At 43.6% G+C, this 25,935-nt stretch overlaps 2 protein-coding genes across 3 annotated transcripts in view; one reads left to right on the top strand and one right to left on the bottom strand.

Annotated features, from left to right (window-relative positions):
* The window catches only part of ARHGAP1 (Rho GTPase activating protein 1), a 109,465-nt gene extending 104,542 nt beyond the window's left edge, over positions 1-4,923 (bottom strand). Inside the window, exon 1 of the mRNA XM_077461507.1 lies at positions 4,791-4,923. The gene's annotated coding sequence lies outside the window, so the exon portion shown is untranslated. The remainder of the gene's footprint in view (positions 1-4,790) is intronic.
* Positions 4,924-5,224: 301 nt separating this feature from the next.
* On the top strand, positions 5,225-23,458 carry ZNF408 (zinc finger protein 408). Of its 2 annotated transcripts, none has more exons than XM_077461483.1 (5): positions 5,225-5,305; positions 11,264-11,478; positions 11,576-11,622; positions 17,376-17,905; positions 19,623-23,458. In XM_077461483.1, the coding sequence occupies exons 2-5, from the start codon at positions 11,269-11,271 to the stop codon at positions 21,188-21,190; spliced, it is 2,355 nt and encodes a 784-aa protein (XP_077317609.1). In that variant the 5' UTR covers positions 5,225-5,305; positions 11,264-11,268; the 3' UTR covers positions 21,191-23,458. The 2 variants fall into 2 exon arrangements, with proteins under 2 accessions (XP_077317609.1, XP_077317619.1); XM_077461493.1 differs by lacking the exon at positions 5,225-5,305 and adding an exon at positions 9,160-9,342.
* Positions 23,459-25,935: the final 2,477 nt, after the last annotated feature.

The following is a 25,935-nucleotide window of genomic DNA, read 5'->3' as shown; positions in this document are numbered from 1 at the left end:
GCGATCACTTTTTATAGTCATTTATCGTAAGATGTTAGTACATATTTACGAAGATTAAAAGATTAAACATGTTTACATTTTATGATCTGCACCATATGGAGCTCTTTTTTTCTTCTGTTTTTATATTATGGTTCCAGTGCGATAATTACATCATTGGTCGCTGCTTCCTGGCATTTTTATTTGAGATCCAAAGAACATCTGCTTCGAGGATCCCTTTGAGCCCTGGATATCTGGCTTGTTACACCTCTGCTGATTCATCCAATGCCTGCATCCTGAGCAACCCCTCTACGTGTTCCATCCATATTAAAGCGATCTCCTCCGATGATCATCTGGCATCGGCCGATACAAGCCTAATCGCCCCGCTGTCGTACGACAGGTGGTTCCACCCTGTCTGGTAAGAAGTATTTAGCTACAATTTTCCATCAGATAAATGCCTATCCTGTGTTGAATGTGCCCTATAGCTACTCCTGTGATTTCATCACTTCATTTATCACTGAGGAATTGACCAGTCTTTTCACTTGGACACTTACCCCAAGAAGAATCTTTTTTCACTCACTGATTAGACTTTCATGTCATAGTCATTATGTATTCCTCTTTTGTATATTGGATTTGTGTTTACAGCACTTTTCTCACCACTTATTTTCATACACATCTATGGTGTTTTCTTCAGCGCTGCATTTGTTTAAAAATATTAAACATAACGAGTTTACCGCATATAAATCCCTTGCCTGACACGACCCGTTACCCCCCCCCCCCCCCAATCAGATCTGGGCAATTTCCCCTTCAACGTGACAACATGAGGAATCCCTTTATTTTCGATGGGGTCCGGTCACTTCTAAGCATTGTGTAGTTTGCTGCCAGAAAAAAAAAAAAAATGTTTTGGGTGGGTGGATTCAGCCAATTTTAGCTCCATAGACTTCAAAAATGGAGAACCTGAAAGTGTGAAACCCTGGAGTTTTATCACATGTTCACACCTAACCACCAGTCTAGATACAAGGATGACAACATACTATGTCACCGATGATAATGCTTTACATTCATCAAAACAAAAATGCTGCACTTGGAAGCTCAAAAATGAGTGTAGTCTACAAATCGGGCGAGTTTTTCCCACCCAGAGAGCCACAGGTGGCAAACACAGCCGGCCGTAGAGATGAATGGCTGTATACAACAGGTAAATGCTGAGGCTGCGGTCACACCTTGCTTAGCAGGAAGGTGCGTTTTTGCATGTTTTTTGTGCAATTTCGTGCACACTGCAGCCCAATCACTTGATAAATGTGACAACTGCAAACAAAGCCCGAAATGTTCCTGTGGGAAGCCCCATCCATCTTCGCCCCTCTATCTGTCGAGGCCATGGACTACGGCTTTGCTAGTGAAGAAACGGCTCGGGGCGCCGTTCCTTTACAGTGCATGCGCCAATCATATCATCGGTGCACTACAAGATAAATATCTCCTAAATCAGGGGTGCCCAACCCCTGGTCCGTGACGCCCTCCGATGTGGCCCGCCATGTCTTGTACTGAGACAACAGCCACCAGTATCAGTACCAGCCAGCAGTACCAATACCCACCATCCATACCAGTCATCAGTACCCGCCAGCAGTACCAATACCCACCATCCGTACCAGCCAGCAGTATAAACCAACAGTACCAGTACCATTACCCGTCAGCAATACCAGTACCCACCAGCAGTACCAGTAGGCAATACCAGTACCAGTCAGCAATACCAGTACCAGCCAGCTGCAGGAATCCTGAGGAAGAAGTGAAGATTGAGGTCAGTTAAGGTGCAGGTAAACCGCTGTGCATCAGTGTGAAAGCAGCCTTAGGCCCCTTTCACATGATCGGTCCGATCAGGTCCGCCTGTCTGTTTTACTCTACATATGCAGATTGGACACAGACCTGCCATCCCTCCTTTACGCTCATTGTGGCCCGTGACCGGTTACCAAGTCGATAAAGTGGTCCTCGCTCCTCAAAAGGTTGGGCACCCCTGTCCTAAACAGTTACTGTACATATAGCTAACCCTAATAAGGCTTACCTATTAGGTACAACTTCAACATTGGGGGTTTGCAACCACTTTAAGGCTCTTTCCCACTTGTGCGAGTTTGGACATCAGAGTCGTAGGACAAGTCATACCCCATGATTCTCAATGATAACCATTCATATCTGCGAGACTTCAAGTCGTACCGACTTCAAAGTAGACCCTGTACTACTTCGGTCCGACTTTAATGCGAGCTGAGGTCCATAGACCTCAAATTTACACAGGCTTTACCTGAAATCGCGATAAAAAAATTAAAAAATCACGTCAAAAATGGCTGCCGCAAAAAAACACTTTCAACTGTCATATCACGTCAGTGTGAAAGGGGCCTAAGAAGCTTCTAAATGCTGGGAAGTAGAGGCAGGCATTCGGGTCCTGTGACCGCTATGATCGGTTGTCACATGATTGGAAAGCTCCCAATCACAAGTATGCATCGGGAGCTTTCCGGTCCCCGCCAATGACTGTACTGGCAGCATGCAGGGCACGTGTTCTCAGCACAGAAAAGCGTTTACACAGGGCATATTATATATTTATATATCGTCCTGGTGTTAAAGCCCTCACATGGAGAGAAACGCATCCGGAACAGACCTGGAGTATGTTTTTTTTTTGTAGTGTAAACCAGCCCTGAAAGTGGAAATTCTGCATTTGGATGAATACGTTCTATGCATTGAGGCCCCATTCACACCTGTGCATTTTGGGAACATGCACAGAAATGCACAAACACATGCATCTCGCTTAAAGCGGAGGTTTACACATAAATGGAACCTCCGCTTTTCGAAACCCTGCCGCCCTCCGGTATCACATATGGCACCTTTGGGGGGGGGGGGGGGGGGGGGCCACTGTGTTCTGGGAAACACACAGGTCCCATTAGGACACGCAGCTCGACTCGCGCATGCGCTATAGGAAACCGGGAAGTGAAGTCGCAACGTTTCACTTCCCAATTCCCTCATCGAGAATGGCGGCAGCAGCAGAGAGCCGAGCGATTGATCGGCTTCGGCTGCCAACATCACAAGCACCCTGGACAGGCAGGTGTTCATTTATTAAAAGTCAACAGCTACAGTATTTGTAGCTGCTGGCTTTTGATTTATTTATATTTTTTTGAGCGGACCCCCGCTTTAATTCTTTTTAACAGCAAGCCCAAAAGCTGCATTTTGTCCTGTGACACATACATTAAAATGCATGACGTTTACTGCCAAAAAAAAAGTGCGGGAACTAATTTGGCGCATTTGTTGCGAGTAGGGCCACCCATTCAAGTGAACAGACTGACAAATGCGTGTTCTGCCCAAAAAAAAAAAAAAAAAAGCTGTGGGCGGAAATGCGTTTTGCTACGACAAATGTGAATGGGACCTTATTGCCACATAAAGCCATTCACTTCTATTGTCGGCTGGAAGGCCCCATTCGCCACAATTTTTTCTTCTTTTGCAAGGACACGCATAGGACAGCCTTTTGCCAAAGCAATTCCTGCATTTTTTTTATTTTTATTTTTTTTGCACAAAAGTAGCTCTTGCAATTTTTTATGCAGTAAGCCTAAAGCCCCATACACACTATTAGATTTTCGTCTTCAGATTTACCAAAACCATGTAGTGCAAGGGCCTGCCTGATTACATAGAAATTGAAACTCTTATGCCCTGTACACACGGTTGGACATTCCGGATTTTGTCCGAAACTTGTGTTGCATACACACGGTTGGACAAAGTTGTCGGAAAATCTGATCGTTTGGAACGTGGTGACATCCGATGGGAATACGTAGAGGCTAGTAGCCAATAGCTTTGGTCTTGTAATTTGATCTGAGCATGCGTGGCACTTTGTCCGTCTGAATTCTCTACAAACGATCAGAAAAAGTCAGATTGGATCTTTTTTTGATGGAAAATTGGAGATCCTGCTCTCAAATTTTTTCCGTCAGAATTTCCGATGGAAAAAGTCCAATAGAGCCCACACACGATCGGATTTTTTCCGACAATATAATCCGATCGGACCTTTTCCATCGGAATTTCCGACCGTGTGTACAAGGCATCAAGGTCTGACCTCATATTATATGGTTTTGGTAAATCTGAAAGACAAAACTCTGCAGAAATTCTAACAGTGTGCACGAGGCGTAACATCTGAGCGAAGCTTCCACGTTGCGTTTTTTCCTTCTTTTTTTATGGCGTGTTGTTCTAGTGCATTCTTGGAGCGGTACTACTTGTTTCAATGGGCCTCCCTCTGCCCCAAAAACCCGCTAGAGGAACTCACGTATCAAATATTGGCGCCAACGCATTTTGCGGCAGGTCTTTCTGCACATTTTACCATGCAGCGGCTACCCGCGTTCACGGTGCATAAATAACGGCGCGTCTTTGCAGAAATAGGGCCCGGGTATCACCTGCAGCTCTGCAAGTACAGAGAAATGTTGCGGTTTTTACGCCAAAACTGATTTTGCATGCAGCCAAAACACGCACACACAATACGCGTCACAAATTCAGGAGAAAAAAAAAAAAAGAACGCTTCAAAATTGCCTAAATAGGTTCAAAATGAATGGGGGGGGGGGGGGGGGGGAGGCTGAGGAGACAGAACCAGGCTTGCTGGTGACAGGTTCTCTTTACTGTGAGGTAAAACAAGCAGGAACCCTCCTGAATTCAGTGTCACATAACAGGTTGCTATGGGAAACAGCACCCTTGTTGCTAATTAGTTGCTGTGGGCAACAACACCCATCAGAGGCTGCGTCAGTCAATCGCTACTATATCCCCCCGGGTCATGTGACCGGTGACGTCACCCTGCTTCTCACCTCAGCCCGTGGCGGCGGCTCTCTGCTAGCTGCTGTACGTGTATGAGCCCCAGCCGCTCCTCTCGCCTCAACTCCTCCAGTCCTCCCCTAGTCACTGTCAGATATCCGGCTTCTGGGCGGAAAGGAATAAAAAAAAAAAAAAAAAAAAACTGTCGCCATAACAACCAACCCCGCCCTCCTGTCAATTTTCTTCCCAGTGAAGAGGGGCGGGGTCACCTTAGGTCACAAGGCACGGCGGCGCCCCCTCATTGGAAGATGTGGAGAGCGCCGCTTCTGGCTTTTGTTTCTATTTATTCCTTCATAGTCATACAAAGCGGCTTATCCAATGCTGATAGTGCAATTTTAGAATAACGAAGAGTCAATAAATGTCTTTCTGTTTTAAATTGTTTTATTGCGTGTGCGCGGAACTTATTTGTAGTTAGTTGTTTCCGAGGAGGCTGCATTCCTGGAAGAACCATTTCCGGTTCGCTTAAAAAAAGCCGAATGTTTACTTCCGGTGGCGGGGCTGCTGACAGGTATGTTGGAATGGAGTGACTGGGTGTCAGTGCACAAGGGGTGAGGGAGGGCTGGCAGCTTTTCAGCTGCAGTTCAGAATTTAAAGTGTGTCTTCGCTTTTGCATTCATATCTGGGACATTGTATTGATTTATTATGGGTTCCCTTCACACAGCATATCCAGTAATAATATTCACAGACTTCCTTTGCCTTTCTTTGTAGAATGGTTATAACATACCTCCCAACTTTTTGGGATGGGAATGAGGGACGCCTATCGGCAAAAGTATGCAGGCATAGGACACACCTCTTGCCACGCCCCCTTAAAGGAGAATTTTACAAAATACAAGATTGGTTATGCCCACAAGTGCTTTTTTTTTTTTAACCCTACAATTTCTTTATATTGGACTATGGAATTCACAAATGCAGTAGAAATTGGATAAAGGGTTTAGCACTGGGAAACACTTATTGATAGCTAAAAAGTGCATTTTATTTACATCTATATAGATCAGACCAAAATGAGGAGGAATGAGGGACTAGGGTGACCACATATAAAAACTGCCCTTCAGGGACACCCCGCTTCTAAAAAAAATGATGAGGTGGGGCAATGTATTCTCAGGGTTGACACGGAATTCGGTGGCAGAATGATTTTTCGGGTGAATGGCTGACATTCCAACACCATGCTAGATATGGTGTCAGGATGGTTATTGTAAAATGTCATGAAATAGTTCAACTCCCTATAATAAAGAATCAGTGGGAACCATGAGCTTGTCACTTGACACCAGATGCAGCGTGCCACCGTCGCCTGCCCCCAGACGCAGCTTGTTACTTGCCACCTGATGCAGTGTGCCACTTTCCAGCTGTAGCCTGTCACCATATGCAGTGCGCCCCTTTCCACCTGTAGCTTGCCACCATATGCAGTGCGCCACTTGCCAGCCATAATTTGCCACCAGATGTAGTGTACCACTTGCAACCCATAGCCTGCCACCAGATGCAATGTGCCCACTTGCCACTAATAGCCTGCCACCAGATACAGTGTGCCACTTGCCACCCATAGCCTGCCAGCAGATACAGTGTGCCACTTGCCACCAGATGCAGGAGAAGTTGGGCACTCATCGATCTTATCCAACAGCAGCACACAGAAGAGACACCAGATGACCAGTCCTTGCTGCTGTCACTCCCTCTGCATGCCGCCGGGTGATGGGTGCCGAGGAAGGAGGTGGGTGGAGAGGAGACACTGCCTGGAGAGTGAATATAATGCCAGTCCCTGCTGCTGGGTGCCAGAAAATAGGAGGTGCCGATGTGGGGGGTGGAGACAGCAGTGCAGCACTAAGCTTGGGCCTCACTCCTGGCCTCGCTGAGAGATTGAGAGTCTATGATGTCACTGGTTGCTAGACGACAGGCGGGCCGGGCCCTAGCAACCAGTTCTGCAAGTATAGGGAAATTGAATTACTAGTTAGTAGGTGGTGGCTGTGACCTCAATTTCATTCCGGGACACTGTATTGTCCCGGAATGAAGGTGCCCGGGACCAGGGACAGAGATGGCAATCCGGGACACGTGGGCACCCTAAGAGGGACATTGTTCCAAATCAGGGACAGTTGGGAGCTATGGTTATAGGGAGGACACTACATGCCGCTTCTATTATTCTGAATAGCTTCAGTGTGAGAAGCGAGAGACAGTCTTTTCTTTTTGCATTAAAGTGGTGAAAAAAAAAAAAATCGGACAGACTCTTTATTGCAGAAGCGACAGACAAAAACATTTACCTAACTGCCTGTTCTCAATCCTCTGTAGAATGTACGCTGATCTGCGCATGTGCAGCTCAGTTTACATTCTGTTCCTGGTGTGCCAGGATGACTGCACTCCTGTACATGTGCAAGAGTGACATCATCTCATGCCAGCCAATCAAGACGGCTGAAGGCCGGTGTTTCATCAGATTAGGCGACCCATCAGATTTTGCAACAGAAATGACATTCCGTCGCCGCCATCTTGCTACACCCAGGACTCCTCCACAGTAAGGATACAGTGAGCAGGTGGCAAGCAGATATCTTCTCTGGCACTTCACACTTATTTTTGCCACTAAATGGAGCTTGTATAGTGAAATACAGTATTTGGAAATCCGTATGACTGTTTTGATGTTGAATTGTAAAATCAGCGGTGTTCTGTCAAATCAGCAAACCTGTGAGATCGGCAGGTGTGCCGCTGCTTTTACAATTCAACATCAAAACAGAAGAATTTAAAAATGCTAAATGACACTTTAAAGCTCTGTTTAGTGGTTAAAATTTAATTGGCTGGCAGCTGATCACATGGTAAGGGGCCGGGACGGGCCCCTTACTCGGATCGGTGATCACCCAAGTCTCAGTGACTCGGTGATCACAGCGTATGCCCTGCAGGGCACGCGCTGGAAGCGTGCAAAGGGGAGGACGATCTATGACGGCCTCCCGGAAGTTGAGGTCCGCGCTGTAGCCGTCATTCGGCTATGGCCCGGACCTCAAGTGGTTAATCATTTTCTAGTACACAGTAAGAACTAGGAGGGCTAATTACTCTGCTTGACATAACACAGTACAGCTCTGAATTTATGACATGATCAACAGGGTCTTTTGGCACTTATTGCACAAAAATAACAAAATGATTCCATTGGTTTATTTAACAGACCAAAAGGGAGCAAATAAGAGAAGTTCATTGTTTGGGTTTTACATGCATTTCAGTCCTGAAAAATAGGGTCAGCCTCCAGTCCATGAGGTTTTCTGATTGCACTATTTTATATATCCTTCAACAAACAGACAACCGCTAGATAATTAATATTTAATCATTCAGATGAGGCGGATCCACTTGCATGGAGTCCGCCTCTGTCTGCCGGCTCAGTGGGAGATCTCTCCTTTGATCTCCACTGAGTCGGCAGATGACGGGTCTCTCTCTTCTCACTGAGCGGGGAGGGGCTTGTTGAGCGCCGCTGGATTCAATGTGGAGAACGGTTGAAAACGGACAGCATGTCCGTTTTCATCAGATCTCACCCGATCTGATCAGCCAACGACAGATTCAGACCTAGGGCCATCTGTCTGCTTTTGGCAGATCGGACCGGGTCGGATGTCAGCGGACGTGTCACCGCTGACATCCATCGCTCCATAGACCAGCATGGAGCGCCCGTTCAGGTCCACCGTCTAAACTGACAGGCAGACCTGAATGGTCCGACAGTGTGAAAGGGGCCTTACAGACCGCACGCCTGCAATGTACTGCGGACAGGCACCAGGTAAAAGGAAGTACTGGAATGTCTCTGTCTGTTTCCAGGTTTAGGGTGTGCATACCCCTCCTCCTGCCGATACCTGCTGTGATTGCACACAGTGAGAGTTTGTCAGCAGGTCTCAGCCAATGATTCAGGGCCAGGACCTGTAGATCGGCTGTGTCCAATCACAGTCCAGAGCTCTGTGTTGACAAGCAACACTGGGCTCTGTACAGAGTGAACAATGTCTCAGTTTCTTCTCCCTTCAAAACAGGAGTATGAAACAAAGAAAACGTTAATGAAAAAAAAAGTAGATGGGGGGGGGGGGGGTAGGAATAAAAATAAATAAGGGGGAGGGGGGGTCAACAGAATGAAGAAGCAGGTAAGAGACGGGTCTAAAAAAGAAAGTTCTTGCAGGCGGAAGAGCATAGAGAATTAGCCAGGATTACCCAGGCTAGTTGGGAGCAGGGTCAGAAGTGCGTATGATCACAACGGCACTTTGAGGAATTTAGGGTGGGAATTATGGAGGATATTGGTATATATTGGTCATCTTTTCATTGATCATTAAGGTAGTCCAGAGTTTTTGCATACTGTATGTATTCCAACAGTGAGAATTTATTTGTTTGCCTGAAGTCCAGGTTTAAAATTCTACTAACACCATGGAGGGGATAGTTAAAGAGTAATAGAAGAAAATGCTGCTCCAGGCTGCCAGGTTCTGCTTTCCATAAACCTGAAGCTGAAGATCAGCCAGTTTCCTGTAGCAGAGAAGACATTGACAAATGCCTAAGCTTTTTGTCTTTTGAGCAGCACTGGAAGGAACCCGAAGCAGCTTTTATCCAGGAAGGGTGAGCATTTCAGCTTTCCTATTAGTTTTATTTATTCAGTCAGTCATCACAGCCAGAATACTAGCATAACTCTATAGAAACATATGAGCCTAAATCTTGATTGAGGACTTGTTCGCACCAGATGCATTGGAGTGCACTGGGTAGCCTTACCCTATGTAATTCCAATGCATAGACGAGGTAAAAAACCTTGTTCCCGATCATGGCAGTTCACACCACAACACTTCATTGGTGTGCACTGAAAAAAAAACATACAGCATGCAAGCATTGCAATGAACTTGGAACTAAAAAAGGTTAGAGTGTAGTTCACTGTTTACAGCGCATCGGCACTGCTGCCTTCACGTCACACAACGGCAGCCTTGCCACAGTGCACAGTGTTGATGCAAACAAATTCTAAAGAATCAGTCCGGCCACATGTGACATTTTGATAATAGGGGAATCTGGTGGGTTGACTTATTTGCTGTCTCTCAGCAGTAGCTCCAACAGTGATCTCTCTGCTTTAGTTTCAGGCGCTCTTCTACCTGCTCTTCTGCTTCCTCACCATTAAATGTTCTCACTGCTCTTGTTATAGTCTCCATAATATCAAATAACCATAAATACCAAATACCAGAATGGGTTCTCTTGGAAGATCCCCCCTCTACTACTGTTCTAATGACAATATAAGTACTGAAATCGCTTCATTGCCACATCCGTACACTCTAATTTGAAAACAAGAACAAATAACTTGGAACGTATTTTATAGGCAAATTGGACCCCGAAAAATTATAACAAAAATCTGTTATTCATTACTACATAACAACAATTTAAAAATATGGTGGGCTGAACTTTGTACAGATGTGAATACAGGTTTTTAATTGTGTCCATTTATGTGGAAAAATCTTCTTTTATGTTTCCTATGTATAATAAAATATAGATTTTTTTTTATAGTTTGTTGTGGTTCAGTTTGCCTATAAAATCCAATCCAATGGGGTTTGCTCTTGTTTTCATGTTCTAGTGACAACTCAGAGTTTTGGATTTTCTTTTCCTTTCAAGCCCAGTGATTATCAGGTGTGATAGTGTGAGGCCCTGCCACTGTGAAAGTGTAGTAGAAAATGACACAGGGTTTGCATTAAAGTCATTGTAAAGTCTCACTTCAATAAAATAACTAACTTGTTAAACCTACCTGCTATGTTGCAGTGGTGCCGCTGCAAGACCCACACAAATTCCCGCAGCTGCAACCACCTGCACAGCAAAAAAGTGGGACCCACGGGCCGGTGCCATTAATCCTAATGACACGCCGCCCGCACTAGGCACCATGCTGTACTTGTGGTTCCCGCGTGGGCTGTGATTTTCAAAGTAGTGCAGAGACTTCTTTCCTGTGTTTCATGGGGCACAGTAGCCCATTCAAATGAATGGGCTATCGTGCCCATATAGCCACCTAAATATGAACCTAGCCTCAGAGGAACTGGTAAGAAGAGCAGCGGTGCTGCTGACAAGGGAGCCAGGGACAGAGTATTTTCAGTTGACTATTCATGTTAACATGGAAGAACCCCTGCACAGGCAATTGATGTTTATGTGAACTTTCCATTTAATTCAATAAAAGTGGACTGCCATGCCCTGAAATACAGTTTGAACTGGCACAACTCATTGGAAAAGCACCTATAACATGAACATAATCACCCTAACACGACACAGGGCAAACTGAGAAGCTAATCTTCTTAGCAGGGACATAGTAATAAAAACATGATAGAGGTTCCAATCCTTCAAAAAAACAACTTTATATACACTTTAATTTTTTACCTTGGCTGAAGTGTACCTTTAATGACTAGGCTCTTTAGGTATGATTGTTACAAAAGCACAAACAGATCAGCCTCCGATGGTAGCATGTATTAGTGCCATGGTTGTGATTATTGTTTACACCATCTTCCTCTTTCTGTCCATGCAGGTTGTATGAATTCATCAGTATCTTTTCAGCCTGTGCAGTGCACAGAGGATGCTGTCTGGCAGGCTTTATGCAGCTTACCCCGTGGACTGGCCCTTGGCCCCTCTTTGTCGCAGGGGGAGGGCCTGGGCTTGTGGTGTGTTGGGGATCATTTGCCCGCTGGCTCCTTCCTTCCTCCGCACATTCATGAAACTGGAGATGACTTATTGGATAATCAGGTGAGTTGTGTGTGTGTGTGTGTGTGTGTGTGTTATATCTGTCAGTTTATGTTCTGTGTTTGTTTCTCTAAATTATTATAATTTTATATCCTTACAGGAAAACCAAACTTCATTACTACCAGAAACTTTACTTAAATGGGTGAGGTATGTATGCTTAAAAGGCCAGTACACATACATCAAAGTTTGTAAATTTTAAATATATTTTCATTTTATTTCATTTTATTCAGTGATCTACTGCATTTCACAAGGATTTGTGAATGAAAAAAAAGTTAAGACAAACTTGGGTAATTATATTTTTCGACGCAGAGCGTACCAATGGAGAGTAGCAAAAAGGGTGGCAGAGAAGGACTGACTTTCAAAAACTTGAGGAAAAAAGTGTCTGTATTTTAGTAAGGTTATTATAAAGGGCTTCATATTAGACCCCTTTCACACTGGGGAGGTGCCAGTGTTAGCGGTAAAGCGATGTTAGTTTTAGCGGCGCTTTTTGTCCACAAGCATGGCACTCTTTAAGCCCTGCCAGCGGCCGAGAAAAGGGTTAAAATCGCTGTGTTGGCAGGTGCTTCAGCAGCACTGCCCATTCAATTTAGTGGGCAGGGAGTTTTGGGAGCTATGTATACACCGCTCCCACACCGCCCCAAAGATGCTGCTTGCAGAACTTGCAAGGTCCTGCAAGCGCACGGCCCCAGTGTGAAAGTACTCGGGCATTCACACTGCAGAGGCATGAGAGTCGTTTTACTGGCGATATTTTTAGCGCTAAAACGCCTGAAAAGCACCCCAGTGTGAAAGGGTCTTTGACATGCAAAGATATAGGGACCATTCATGTTTTGATGAGTAAAAGTACAAGATTACAAACCCTTCACTCTAGTAAAAGGGTCAGTGCCTATATAAAAAAGGGTACGAAAATGCTGATCCTTCTTACAATTTAAAGTGTTTATTGAAGGTTCAAATGGAGGTATTGCGATTTGGAGGACTGTTTTTTCTTCCTCAGGGCTTTAATTTTGTAGTTTTTCTAGTACCAACTACACCAACATCACCAAAGATTATACATTTTTTTAAAAACAATCAATTTAACCTATAATTTATACTGTATAAATTAAATAGTAGGAGATAATTCATATACTAAAACGTCTCATTGAATACATATAATCTGTGACATGAATTCATTAAAGTGTATCTAAAACCAACCCATTTTTAGGATTTTTAGAGGTTGGAATCCTTGTCAGGTATACTGCTGTCTAGGGGTCTGTGATGCTTCATTTAGATGAGTGCTGGCCCCTGTTCTGCATGCAGGCTGTTCTTATTTTTGCACCTGTATCCGTCCCAAGCGGTGTGCTGTCAGCCTTTAAAAATTAATGCAGAAGCAGGCAGCCCCAAGGACACAGCCACATGTCAAACTATGACAGCAGTTCAGAAGCAACTGCAGGGACCCGAACATAGGTGGTGTGTGTTCGGATCGTGTGCATATAACTCTGTAGCCTGCCTGCATGCTGGTCGAATGCAGGCAAAAAAACAAAGGCAGCCTGCATGCAGGATAGGTGGCAGCGCCCATTTGAAAGGAGCCATGGAGAGATTTCCCTTCAGTTTATGTTGCGAGGACAACCTTTTGACAGTGAGGGAAAAGCTGCAACAGGAAAACGGACAACAACAAACAACTAATGCCATGTACACACGATTGGAATTTTGGTCGGAAAAAGCTCTGAAGGTTTTCCCGAGGGAATTCCGATGGGATTTCGCTCAAGCTGTCTTGCATACACACTGTCAAACCAAATTCTGACCATCAAGAACGTGGTGACATACAACACATATGACGGGACTAGAAAAAGGAAGTTCAATAGCCAGTAGCCAATAGCTTCTGTCTCGTAGTTGAATCTGAGCATGCATGAGCTTTTGCACGTCGGGATTGCATACACACGAACGCATTTTCGGATAGGAACTTTTTCCGACCGAAAAATTGAGAATATGCTCTCAATCTTAGTCCAATGGAGCATACACACGATCACATTTTCTGACCAAAAGCTCTGATCGGTCTTTTGCTGCCCAAATTTCTGATCATGTGTATGAGGCATAACGGAGGTTCTTGCATTTCACTTCTTAATGGAGGGAGGGGGGAGACCAGGCATCAGAGAAGCCTGGATCTGAGTCTTTGGCTATTATATATTTTCAGGAAAGCAAAGATCCAGGTCATTGCCTGCCGGAAATGCAGATATCAGCAGTTTTTTTTGTTTGTTTGTTTTTTTGCACAGGCCCTTTTTTAAATTAAAATCATATTACAAAGGTAAATTGTAAAAACATTAGAAATAAACAGTTGTAGCTAAAAGCGTGTTTTAGATTCCAAAGCATCAAGAACAACATTAAAGTAAAAGCTACACAGGAAAGCTAAACATCAAAGATGTGTGTGGGTAGAGCTTTCCTGTTTAGTTCTTTATTACTTTGATTTGTTTTCTTTGATTGCTATATTTTTAATCGAAAATGACGACTTTATTGAGCATAATGAACAGGATATTATTACCAAAGCGTAGTGCAACAGGCACTACCAAAGCAAACTTGTGCATTTTACAGACAGGTACAATAAATATACGAATAAATGCAACACAAAACGCGTGATGCAATGGTCAGCAGGAGAGCCTAAAGGGTATGAAGTGGGGGGGGGGGGGGGGGGGTATATTCCCTAGAAAAAACATAGAGACATCTAATGTAAAGGTCAGCTAACTCCCGACACTGCAGGTAGAAGCATCCTCCAACCACCTGTGCCATATTTTGTTATATTTATGGGGACAGCCCCTATGAGTGTACAGCAGCTTCTTAAGGGGCAGAGTGTCATTAATCACCCTAATCCATTGCTGTAGCGTGGGGGGGCGCCCTCTCAGCCATGTCTTGGCAATCTGCATCCTGGCCAAAAACAAGGTCTCCTGCAGGAAAATGTTAAGGTATTTTTCACCTTCAGGTAGAGAGAGGAGCCCCAGTATGCACTGCCTTGATTGCTATATTTGAATGTCCAGCTATGTTAAAATAATCAGATGTCAGAATGTTTCATTGAGAAATGTAAACCATTTTTTTCCCTCATCACTCTCTCATGTGTTTGGTGTTTTTAATCAAGTTATATGTGGCCTGGATGGAAAGCTGTAAAATTCCTATACAGAGTTGGTTGGCAAAATGAAAACTGACATACAGTATATAATGCAGTTCATCATTTGCAGTATATGATATGGATTGCGCTAACTATCACCACTCTATGCCAACTCATTAAATATTACTTTCACAGTACCGTGTACAAATTTAAAGTGCCGTGCATATGTTAAAGCCTCTATAATTTCCTCAATACAAATACACCATTAATGAAGACATATGTATTCAACACCAATATATAAAGTGTAATTCCATGTTGTAAAAAATGCAAACCAAAAATATGAAAAAAGGACATAATTTGCACTAGAATTATTTTTCTGTCCTAAGTGAGTGATCACTTCAGTGCAAATATATTCCTCCTATATAAAATGCTTCTTTTATCCACCAAATGAGTGACTTCACCACCACCTTTTGCAATGGCCACTCACCAGATAAACCAGAATATGCATCTTTGGTTAATTTAGGATAACCACTCCATTATGGGTTTCACCAACAGCCTCTCCAAACAGTATATAAATGCCTATTGCGCTAGGTGTCTCTCACAAAGATATATAAATAGCCATAATGGTATAGTATGTAATCAAAATTTATTTAAAAAGGTAAAAAACATAGTTAAACTCGCATGCACCTGTGCCTATATGCTGGCACCAAGCATATCCAGCCGTGTACATGGGGATGGGGTTTAGATCTGTCCCCTAATCTCTTCTCTCCAAGTAGCGGCGTGCGTTCCACAACCACGGTGTGTGTTCCGAGCCTCGTTTTCGCTACACCGGAAGTGACTAATGGAATTTTCCAGCAGCCTCTATGTGTTTCGCAAAGTGTCTTGCGTCATCGGGAAGCTGCTGTATGTCTCTATTTTCCCTCTTATATATCCCACATCCCTACTGAATGTACTAATTGCAAATCTGCAATTAGCACATTCAGTAAGGATGTGGGGTATATAAGAGGGAAGATAGAGACATACAGCAGCTTCCTGATGACGCAAGACACTTTGCGAAACACGTAGAGGCTGCTGGGAAATTCCGTTCGTCACTTCCGGCGTAGCGAAAACAAGGCTTGCAATGCATGCCGCTACTTGGAGATGAGAGATTGGGTGACAGATCTGAACCCCATCCCCACGTACACGGCTGGATATGCTTGGTGCCAGCATATAGGCACAGGCGCATGTGAGTTTAACTATGTTTTTCACCTTTTTAAATACATTTTGATTACATACTATACCATGATGGCTATTTATATATCTTTGTGAGAGACACCTAGCGCAAGAGGCATTTATATACTGCTTGGAGAGGCTGTTGGTGAAACCCATAATGGAGTGGTTATCCTAAATTAACCAAAGATGCATATTCTGGTTTATCTGGTGAGTGGCCATTGCAACAGGAGGTGGTGAAGTCACTCATTTGGTGGATAAAGAAGCACTTTATATAGGAGGAATATATTTGCACTGAAGTAATCACTTAGGAGATTCATTTCTACTGGAATTATTTTTCTGTCCTTTTTCATATATTTTTTGTTTTGTATTTTTTTTTTAAAACATAGAATACATATGTCTTCATTAATGGTGTATTTGTATTGAGGAAATTATAGAGGCTTTAACATATGAATGGCACTTTAAATTTGTACACGGTACTGTGAAAGTAATATTTAATGAGTTGCCAAAGAGTGGTGATAGTTAGCGCAATCCATATCATATACACATTTTTTAATTTGTTTACTCAGGAGGTGACATTCATATTTGATTGCAGCAAACTAGGATATAATATGTTGGTTCCTTTTTGCGCCGGTAGTCCGTTGTTTTCTATATACATCTTTTTTTTTATTATTTTTTTACCCCCCCCTGTTTGTAACGTGAATTTATTACCTATAGATCCTGCCAGTAGTTTCTTTATTTTTTAACATATATTTTTTTTTAACATAATTTCTAATGCACTTTAAATGAGAGACAAACAATTTCAAGCCCAACTTCAACTAACATGTTAAAGCAGAACTTCACCCTTTTCCCCTTTTCTTTACATCCTACCCCTTCCTCTGCCATATTTAGCACTTTTCTTGGGGGGGGGGGGGGGGGGGCAAACCAGGTCCCTAATCAAATGATTAAGAGAGTTTGGGGGTGGAAGAACATGTCTGGCCTGCACAGAGCCCTGACCTCAACCCAATAGAGCACCTCTGGGATGAATTCGAGCAGAGACTGCAAGCCAGGCCTGACATCACAAATACGGTTCTGGAAGAATTGTCAAACATTCCCATAGACAAACTCCTAAAGCCCCATACACACTATCAGATTTTCTGCTGATTTTTTTCCTTCAGATTTACCAAAACCATATAATATGAGGTCTAACCTTAGGAGTTTCAATTTGTATGCAATCAGGCAGGCCCTTGCACTACATGGTTTTGGTAAACCTGAAGACAAAAATCAGCAGAAAATCTGATAGTGTGTATGGGGCTTTAACCTTGTGGACAGCCTTCCCACAAATGTTGAAGCTGTTACAGCTGCAAAGGGTGGGTCAACTCAAAATTAAACCCTATGGACTAAGACTGAGATGCCATTAAAGTTCATGTGTGTAAAGGCAGGCGTCCCAATACTTTTGGTAATATAGTGTAGCTCTCTAGTTTAACTCCAGATAACTGCACATCACATCTTCCTTTTGTGAATGTGTTATTTTCTGTAAACTTGCTGAATTAGTAGACCTAAGAACAACATGTGTACAACTCATTAAAAAGAGCAGATGCTTTCCAGGTTTTTTTGACTGCAGGTTATAATGTTTTTTCAGGTTTGTGAAAAGTAGCCCAAAACATGTGAATGTGAGAATATGTGATCTCAATGGAAGTCTGCGTCTTCAGGTCATCTCACCAATTCAGCCAGGTTCCGAATTGTTAATTCCACAAGAGGATAATGGCAATTGTACTGAAGAAACTGAACATATTATTGAAACGAAAAGAGAACCTATTCCATCCACCAAAACTGCATCTAGTGATTCCATTCCCAAAGACTCTGTCAAGTCACCGATGGAGAATGGAGGTGATGAACTAACAAAGCCTGCCAAAGAAATATCAGTCAGTACAAAATCTTCATTATCCCCACAGCCTGAAGAACAGGTTGTAACGCCACATCCAAAGGGATCTTCTTCTTTAGGGACCCCTGAGATTGAGAGGACAGAGCCAGTGACACCAGAAGTTGAAGCATTTTCACCACTTGCTCCAGAGCCAGAAGGAGCCAAACTGTCACTTAATGCAGACACAAGTACTGCCACTGACGGGACCGCACTTGAGCAGAGTGGTGCAGTAAAGACCAAGGATACAGGTGTGTATTCAAGTCCTCAGTGTATATATTGTTTCACCTTATCACTTGGTTACGAGTAATCTGTTACACAGGTAAATGGATAATCATCACTGTCATTTTTATCTGACTTTTATTTTTATTTTTATTTTTTTAGGGCTGCAGAAATTTAATGATTAATTCCTCAATCGTTATTTTCTTTGATTGATCAAAAATGTTTTGACCGTCAAGAACACAATGTCATACAACATTACGACAAGCCAAGAAAATGAAGTTCAGTGCTTCTGAGCATGTGTCAAATTGTTTCCGAGCATGCGTAGAAATTTTGCGTGTCGGAATTTCCAATCTGAACTTTTTCTGTCGGAAAAATAGAGAATCTGCTCTCAATTTTTTGCTGGCGGAAATTCCGCCAGCAAAAGTCTGACGGAGCATACACACGGTCGTAATTTCTGACCAAAAGCTCACATCGGACTTTTGCTGGTGGAATTTCCAATCGTGTGTATGGGGTATAAGCATCATTTTACAAGCTTTTGACAACTGTCATGCCAGTGAACAATAGCGCAGTGTAGCTTTTGTTTGTTTTCAATTCTAGCACTCATATTTATACTGAAAATGGCAAATTAAACTTTTTTTCATTGTTATTATATATTATTTCGTGAGTTTAACTTGGCATTAGCAGTACAACTATTCGTGCAAAATTTGATTCATCAGTGTGCGCACAACTTCAGATCAGCCCCAATTTTGCACTTCAAACCGTAGATCAGCCCCAATTCCTGCACTTTAAACCTCAAATCTGTTCCAGTTCCTGCGCCTTCAGATCTCAGATTAGCCCCGGTGCATGCACCTTTAGGGCTCATTCAGATGGGCGATTAGTCCCATCTTCAGCTGCTGGCAACTGAATATGCATACACCTTGGAGCTGCATGCAGGCAGCCCATTGAGGTGGATGCATACACAGCGTCTGCACAGATACATTCACATGTCAAAGTTTGACATGCGGGTAGGAGCGGGTGCATGGATCCGAACTCAGACACTGTGCATTTGGATCCATGCACCCACTCCTGCATGCATGTTAGATTTTGATTTGAGATTGTGTCCATGCAGCCACTGCATGTGCATCCACTTCTCTGGGATGCCTGTAAGAAGCTCTGAGGTTGATTCACATGCATCTGCCAGTGGCTTTGCACAGGAATAATTGCCTGTCTGAATGAGCCTTTAGACATTAGATCAGGCGTAGGCAACGTCAGCCCTCCAGCTGTTTGGAAACTACAAGTCCCACAAGACATTGCAAACCCTAACAGTCACAGGCATGACACCTAGAGGCAGAGGCATGCTGGGATTTGTAGTTTCACTACAGCTGGAGGGCTGAGATTGCCTACCCCTGCCTTAGATTAACCCCAAACCCTGTACTTTCAGAAATGCAAGCTACCAATTTAGGAGTGCTAGCATTATACTGACATCCTCAGCAACTGGTGGGCTTGAAGTGGGTAGATTAGGCTTTGTAAATTGCATTAGAGAGGTTTCAGTTATTGCCAGCACAAAAGGTATCAAGTGCCAGGGATTGAGGCTGCCTGCTTTAAACGATTCCTATTTTGAGAACATGCAGAGTTCCTCCATTATTTATATTACTTTCCCAGAATTCTTTGCTTATTAAGAAAGTGAAAAAATATATTCAGAAACAGCTTTGAACTATATGTAAGCGCATTAACATTGGTGTAATTGGTAATTATCCTTCCTTGTAGAACCAGCTGATGTGGCTCACTCAGATGATATGAAAGAAGAGGCAGCGAATGATGACAAACATGTGAACTGCAGCCAGGATGGGACAAAATGTCAGGTTTCTAGTATCCTTTTGTCTAGATCCAACAAAGGTTCTGGAAGAGAGAATACAGAAAGTAAAAAGAAGACAACTGAGAGAGGGAAGAGGAAACTAAGAGAAAACAAATCAAATGTAGATGTTGACAAACCAAACATGACAACTCCAGGTAAGGCAGTGAAGAGGAAGTGCTCCCCTACTCCAGGAAAAAGCAGCGATAACCCAGCCAAAATCTCAAGATTAGAAGAAGATGACAATTCTAAAGATGTAAAAAAGGAGAGTATTAGTAAGAGCTCAAAACTAAAGGCACCATCAGAACGCAAGTTCCATTGTCCAGACTGCAATAAAAGCTTCAGCCAGATAGGCCATCTACGGCGACACAGTTTTATCCACAGTGGCCACAAGCCATTCCTGTGCACAGAGTGTGGTAAAGCCTACTGCTCAGAGGAGAGCTTTAAAGCCCACCTTTTAGGTCACCAGGGTCTCCGTCCTTTTAAATGCACACTCTGTGATAAAGCATATGGCACACAACGTGACCTGAAAGAGCATGCTGTGCTCCATACAGGGCAAAGGCCCTACCGCTGTGAGGACTGCGGTAAAAGCTTTGCCCGCCGTCCTACTTTACGTATCCACCGTAAGAATTATTGCACGCCAAGGACCGATGATGCAAAAACTCCTCTCCTTTGCACAGTGTGCAACAAGCAGCTCGCCAACAGTTGCTCATTGCGCAACCACATGCTCGTACACACAGGGGAAAAACCTTATACGTGTCCAGACTGCGGCAGTACCTTCCGCCACAAGGGGAACTTGCGGATTCACCAGCGCCTTCATACTGGTGAAAAGCCCTACAAGTGCCAGTTCTGTGGGGATTCGTTTCCCCAGCAGCCTGAGCTAAAACGGCACTTGATCCTGCACACAGGAGAAATGCATTTGTGTACTATATGCGGCAAGGCATTAAAAGACCCCCATACTTTGCGTGCCCATGAGCGCCTTCATGCGGGCGACCGCCCATTCATATGCCAATATTGTGGAAAATCCTACCCCATTGCTACCAAGCTCCGGCGCCACCTAAAATCCCACCTGGAGGAAAAACCATTTCGCTGCCACCTATGTGGCATGGGCTATAATCTGCAGCACAGTTTGAAGCGCCATTTGCATAGCCACAGAGATCACGAACTGAAAGAGGATTCTGCTACAGAGTCAGTGGCGGAGCACACGCTAGTATTGCTGCAGTTAGTTGAGCCAGAGGGATCTGCTGAGAACTCAAATAGGATACTGATTACAGACTTTTCAGAGAGCTCTGATGCAGGTCATTCCCACAATACCTCGGCACTGCTTCTTCCTCTGAACTCTGAAATGTTAGAAGTCTCTACAGGCCCCAATCACCATGGTGGAATCCTGCAGAGGGAGCATGGCCCTGGAATAATACTGGTTCCTCAGGCACTGGGATTCAGCACTGTGGTAGAGGAGGTGGAGGTTGAATGCCATGTATAAAACTTGTCTCTATAAAATGTTTTTTTCATCTGTATCCTGGTGTATATGTTTGTGTAGCTAAAAAAAAAAAAAAAAATATTGAAGTTTAAAGCAAACCTGTCAGACACTGCTGAAACGCAAAACTCAGAAACCCCTAAATGTAGGCGCTCCAAAGTGCCTGTCTTTACTTTAATCAAACTCCTTATCCTCTGTTGTAATTGGAGAGCACCCCCTCAACCTTCTGAAAGATGAGGCAATCTGATTGGATGGTGGTGTGATGGTCAAAAGGTGAACACAGTTCAGAGTTTTAAACCTTTTCTGTAATGTAAGCCAAAGATTTCATTGATGGGTACACACCTGTACTAATGCAATGTTAGACAACTTGACAGGTATGCTATAAACCAGGGGTGTCAAACCCATTTTCATTGCAGGCCACATCAGCATTATGGTTGCCCTCAAAGGGACAGTTGCATCTGTAAGACTTTATAAACGTATCCAGGGCTTTTTTTCTCTCCAAACTGCATCGAACGGGCAATGGGTGTTGCCAAATTGCACAGTGGGAGAATTTTGAACAGGAAATAAATGCCAGGAATGTGTTATGTACAGAGTTCAGGGATGCTCTACTTACCTCGTACAGGGTTCGGCGGGGCGCTATGTACAAAGCAGAGCTTCAGAGGTGTGCTACGTACAGAGTGCAGAGTTCAGGGGTGCGCTGTGTACAGCATAAAGAGTGCAGGGTTTGGGAGTGTGCTATGCACATTGTACATGGTTCAGCTGTCTTTTACAGGCTGACCACCTCTCACTTAGGCCAGCAGGCTTTGTGTTTGCCACATGTGCTTTAAACCATTATCAACATAATACACCTAAAGCAACAATTAAAGCAGACCTGTCGTAAAAACAAGCTTTTCAAAGCAGTTCAGACTGAGCTTATGATGAAGAAAATGTTTAATCAGAAAACATCATGTGAGAATGATTAGTAGATGTAGTTCCACCCAATTTTGAGAGGTGGTCTTAAACGAAATACCACCTATCCACCCCTTGTTTTTTGGATATTTAAAAAAAAAAAAAATGTCTTTCTCTAGCATCTTTTTTGGAAGTACTAAGAGTACTTCACATCCAGCCAAGCCACGGCCCAGGACATCACATCCTCTTCTGCGACGAACCCCCCCCCGTTGTCTTCTGGGACCTGTGTGTGTCTCTGAAGACAAGCTGACCATTCACAAATCACTGCACAACTCGTGCATGTGCAGTTGGAAACCGTCAGAGAAGCCGCAAGGCTCCACTGCCGTTTTCCCTTAGTTGGAATGATGGCGCCTGCACCCAATCCGATGGACAGATCGGCCTCGGGAGGGGCGACATCGCGGGCTCCCTGCACAGGTAAGTGTCCTTATTAAAAGTCAGCAGCTACAGTGTCGGCTGGAACACCGCTTTAAAGTGGAAGCAAAGATTAGTGGGGACAGCTAGCATTTGTCCTCGTATGCATATTATAATGCACTTATTGTACCTCTGATAAAGATTGTTTTAAGCAAAAGAGACTTTTAATATCTCTTCTACCAAAAGACCTTACCTGCTGGCAAATTCTTGTTTTTCAACGTTTACTTCCACTTTCGTGTATATGCAAAACTTAACTTTCCCTGTAAACATTGAGCTTGGCCCAATGCTTTTGTTAGGCCCATGCACACCGTGCATGAGGCTTTGGTGATTAACTGCAGGAGGAGGGCATATGGGAGTCATCCAGCACCACTGCAGGCAGCCTGTCAAATTCTATTGCTGACAGAGGCTATGGCTGGATGGTGTAGCTAGCAGTATGTACATTTAGGGCAGTATGTATCTAGGGACAAATGCCTGGAACGCAAAAAGTTTGCATTCCAGGCATTCATCCAGAGGTGCATACTGCATAGGAACTACTAGGTGCACCATTCACCCACAGCAGCTGTCAGCTTTTCATAGAGTTTGACAGCCTGCCTGCAGCAAACCTGGATTGTGATCTTGTGCCCTCCACCTACAACTAAACTCTATAGCCCCATACACCTGGGCAAAAAACCCAGTATACATGAGGCCTTAGGAACCCAATGGGTGTCTTAGATGTGTAAAGACAGTCATGCCTTTCAGCTCCAACTAACTCATAGCCATTGACCCCAAGATCAGCAAGATATTCTAACCATTGTTTTATCATCGGGTTTGGGATGAAATGATAATACCATCCAATGTGGCTGAAAATGGCTTGATCACCTTGTGTCTGTGTCTTGTCTTGAACTAAGAATAAAAGAGTCTCACTTTGTACGTTCACGGAGAAGTGATAGGAGTGATCATTTTTTGTCATCAATCATATTTTCCATATCCGTGCCAAAATTACAAACTTTTATATATGTGTATATAGCCAGGTCAAAATCACATTAGGACAAATGAATCACCCCGCAATAGTCATTAAAAAGTATTTAACTTTATTATTTCTTAAAATAAAACAATTACACTCCTTTTTATAGATGTTAAAAAAAAAAAAAAAAAAAGACTGTACCATCTTACCATACACTCCTTTATCTATGCGTATATCTATATGGGTTTTTTCTGTTTTGTCTTCTCTTATCAGATCTACCCTAACTTTATCTGTCCTAATTTTAGCTATCTTAACCGCTAGCCGACAAGCCGCCGTAGTTATACTGCAGCAGGTTGGCACGGCTGCGCAAATCACCTGAGCTGTACGTCGCTCTTTAACACGCCATACCAAGGCACGACCCGCGATCGCTTGTGACAGAGCGAGAATCGGGATCTGTGGGTGTAAACACACAAATCCCAAGTTCTCTCAGAGGAGAGGAGACAGATTGTGTTCATACTAAGTATGAACACCTCCTCTAGTCAGTCCCATCCCCCCTACAGTTGGAACACACCTAGAGAACGCAGTTAACACCTTAATCGCCCACTAGTGTTAACCCCTTCCCTGCCAGTGACATTTATACAGTAATCAGTGGCTATTTTTAGCTTGGATCGCTGTATAAATGTCAGTGGTCCCAAAATACTGTGAAAAGTGTTCGATCTGTCCACCACAATGTCCTGATAAAAACCACAGATCGCCGTCTACTAGTGAAAAAAATAAAATAAAAATGCCATAAATCTATCTCCTATTTTATAGACTCTAAAATTTTTGCGCAAACCAATCAATATACGCTTATTGCGTTTTTGTTTTACCAAAAATATGTAGAAGAATAATAAAAATAATAATTATCTGGGCTTATTGATCCTCCTTTTTTTTTTTTTTTTTTTTTTCTCCAATCAGGTCTATCTTAATGTAAAAAAAAAAAAAATCTGTTTCCTTCACCACTTGTAGAGAATCACACTCCTCTTTTTTTAGATATTAAAAAGAAAAAAAAATGATCTAGCTTAGTAATCTAACTTTATCTAGCTTAACTTGATCTAGACTAACTAAAAAGAAAGGAATTATAAGGATCTGGCCTCCTCTTTTAAAAATAAGGAAAGGAATGCTGTCCGCTGCCTTTCTTTTTTGTCCTTAAAATTTTAAGCAGTCCAGGAGGCCTTCAGACGCCAGTTCCTTGTATTTAGCTGCTATGCTTGCTTGGGAAGAGCACCTCGGGTTGCTGGTGGAAGGTATCTCTGTAGTGGAGCTGTCAATGTCCCTCCTCTTCCATCTGGTGGCCTGGTCATCTTCACTCTTCTTCCTTCCAGATGCTTTTGGGAACTCCACGGGATAGGCACAGATGGGCGCTATGGAGAAAGTTTGTAGCAATGTCAATAAGTTGTCCAAGGGCCTCAGTCTTCTTGGCCTTTCCTCCCCAGAGATGGTTCACAGCCGACATTATGTCCTGCTCTTTCTATAAAGCTCCTTTAATTGCTCTGGAAGATTGCCTCAGGTTGTTGGTGGAATGTTGCTCTGTAGTGGTAATGTCCATAGGCTGTCCAAGGGCCTCACTCTTCTTGGCCTTTCCTCCCTGGAGACGGTTCAAAGCCGACATTATGTCCTCCTTTTTGTATAAAGCTCCTTTACGTGTTCTGGAAGAGTGCCTTAGGTTACTGGTGGAAGGTTCTTCTGTAGTGGAGCTGTAAATTTTCAGTCTGGTAGCCTGTCCATCTTCAGTCTTCCTCCCAGATGGTTTTGGACACCTCATGGTATAGTGGTAGATGAGTGCTATGGATAAAGTTGTAGCAATGTCCACAAGCTGTCAAGGGCTTCAGTCTCCTTGGCCTTTCTTCCCTGGAGGTTGTTCGCAGCCGATGGGATGTCATTCTTTGTAATTCCCAATGGAGTCTGAAGAGGCTTAATCTAGGAAAAAAGGGTCCACTTCAGACACCAGTTCCTCGTATATAGCTCTTTTGCTTACTCAGTAAGAGCGTCTGAAGTTGCCGGAGGAAGGATTCTTTGTAGGAGCTGTAGATGTCTCTGCTCTTCTGTCTGGTGGCCTGTCAATCTTCAGCCTTCTTTTTAGATGGTTTTAGGAACCCCATGGCATAGTGGTAGAAGGGCACCCTGGAGAAAGTTTGTAGTGATGCCAATAAACTGTCCAAGGGCCTCAATCTTCTTGGCCATTCCTCCCTGGAGACAGTTCACAACCAACATTTATATCCCGTTCCTTGAATAAAGCTCATTTGCTTGCTCTGAAAGAATGCCTTAGGTTGCTGGTGGAAGGTTCCTCTGTAGTGGAGCTGTAAATGTCCTTCCTTTTCAGTCTGATAGCCTGTCCATCTTCAGTCTTCCTCCCAGAGGGTTTTGGGCACCTCATGGGATAGTGGCAGATTGGCGCCATGGACAAAGT

Source organism: Lithobates pipiens, unplaced genomic scaffold, assembly GCF_037356315.1.
Source record: "Lithobates pipiens isolate NorthernLeopardFrog02 unplaced genomic scaffold, aLitPip1_a1.2 Scaffold_10, whole genome shotgun sequence".
Taxonomy (NCBI): domain Eukaryota; kingdom Metazoa; phylum Chordata; class Amphibia; order Anura; family Ranidae; genus Lithobates; species Lithobates pipiens.
Note: the sequence above shows the minus strand (reverse complement) of the source record. Positions and strands in the feature narration are given on the sequence as shown.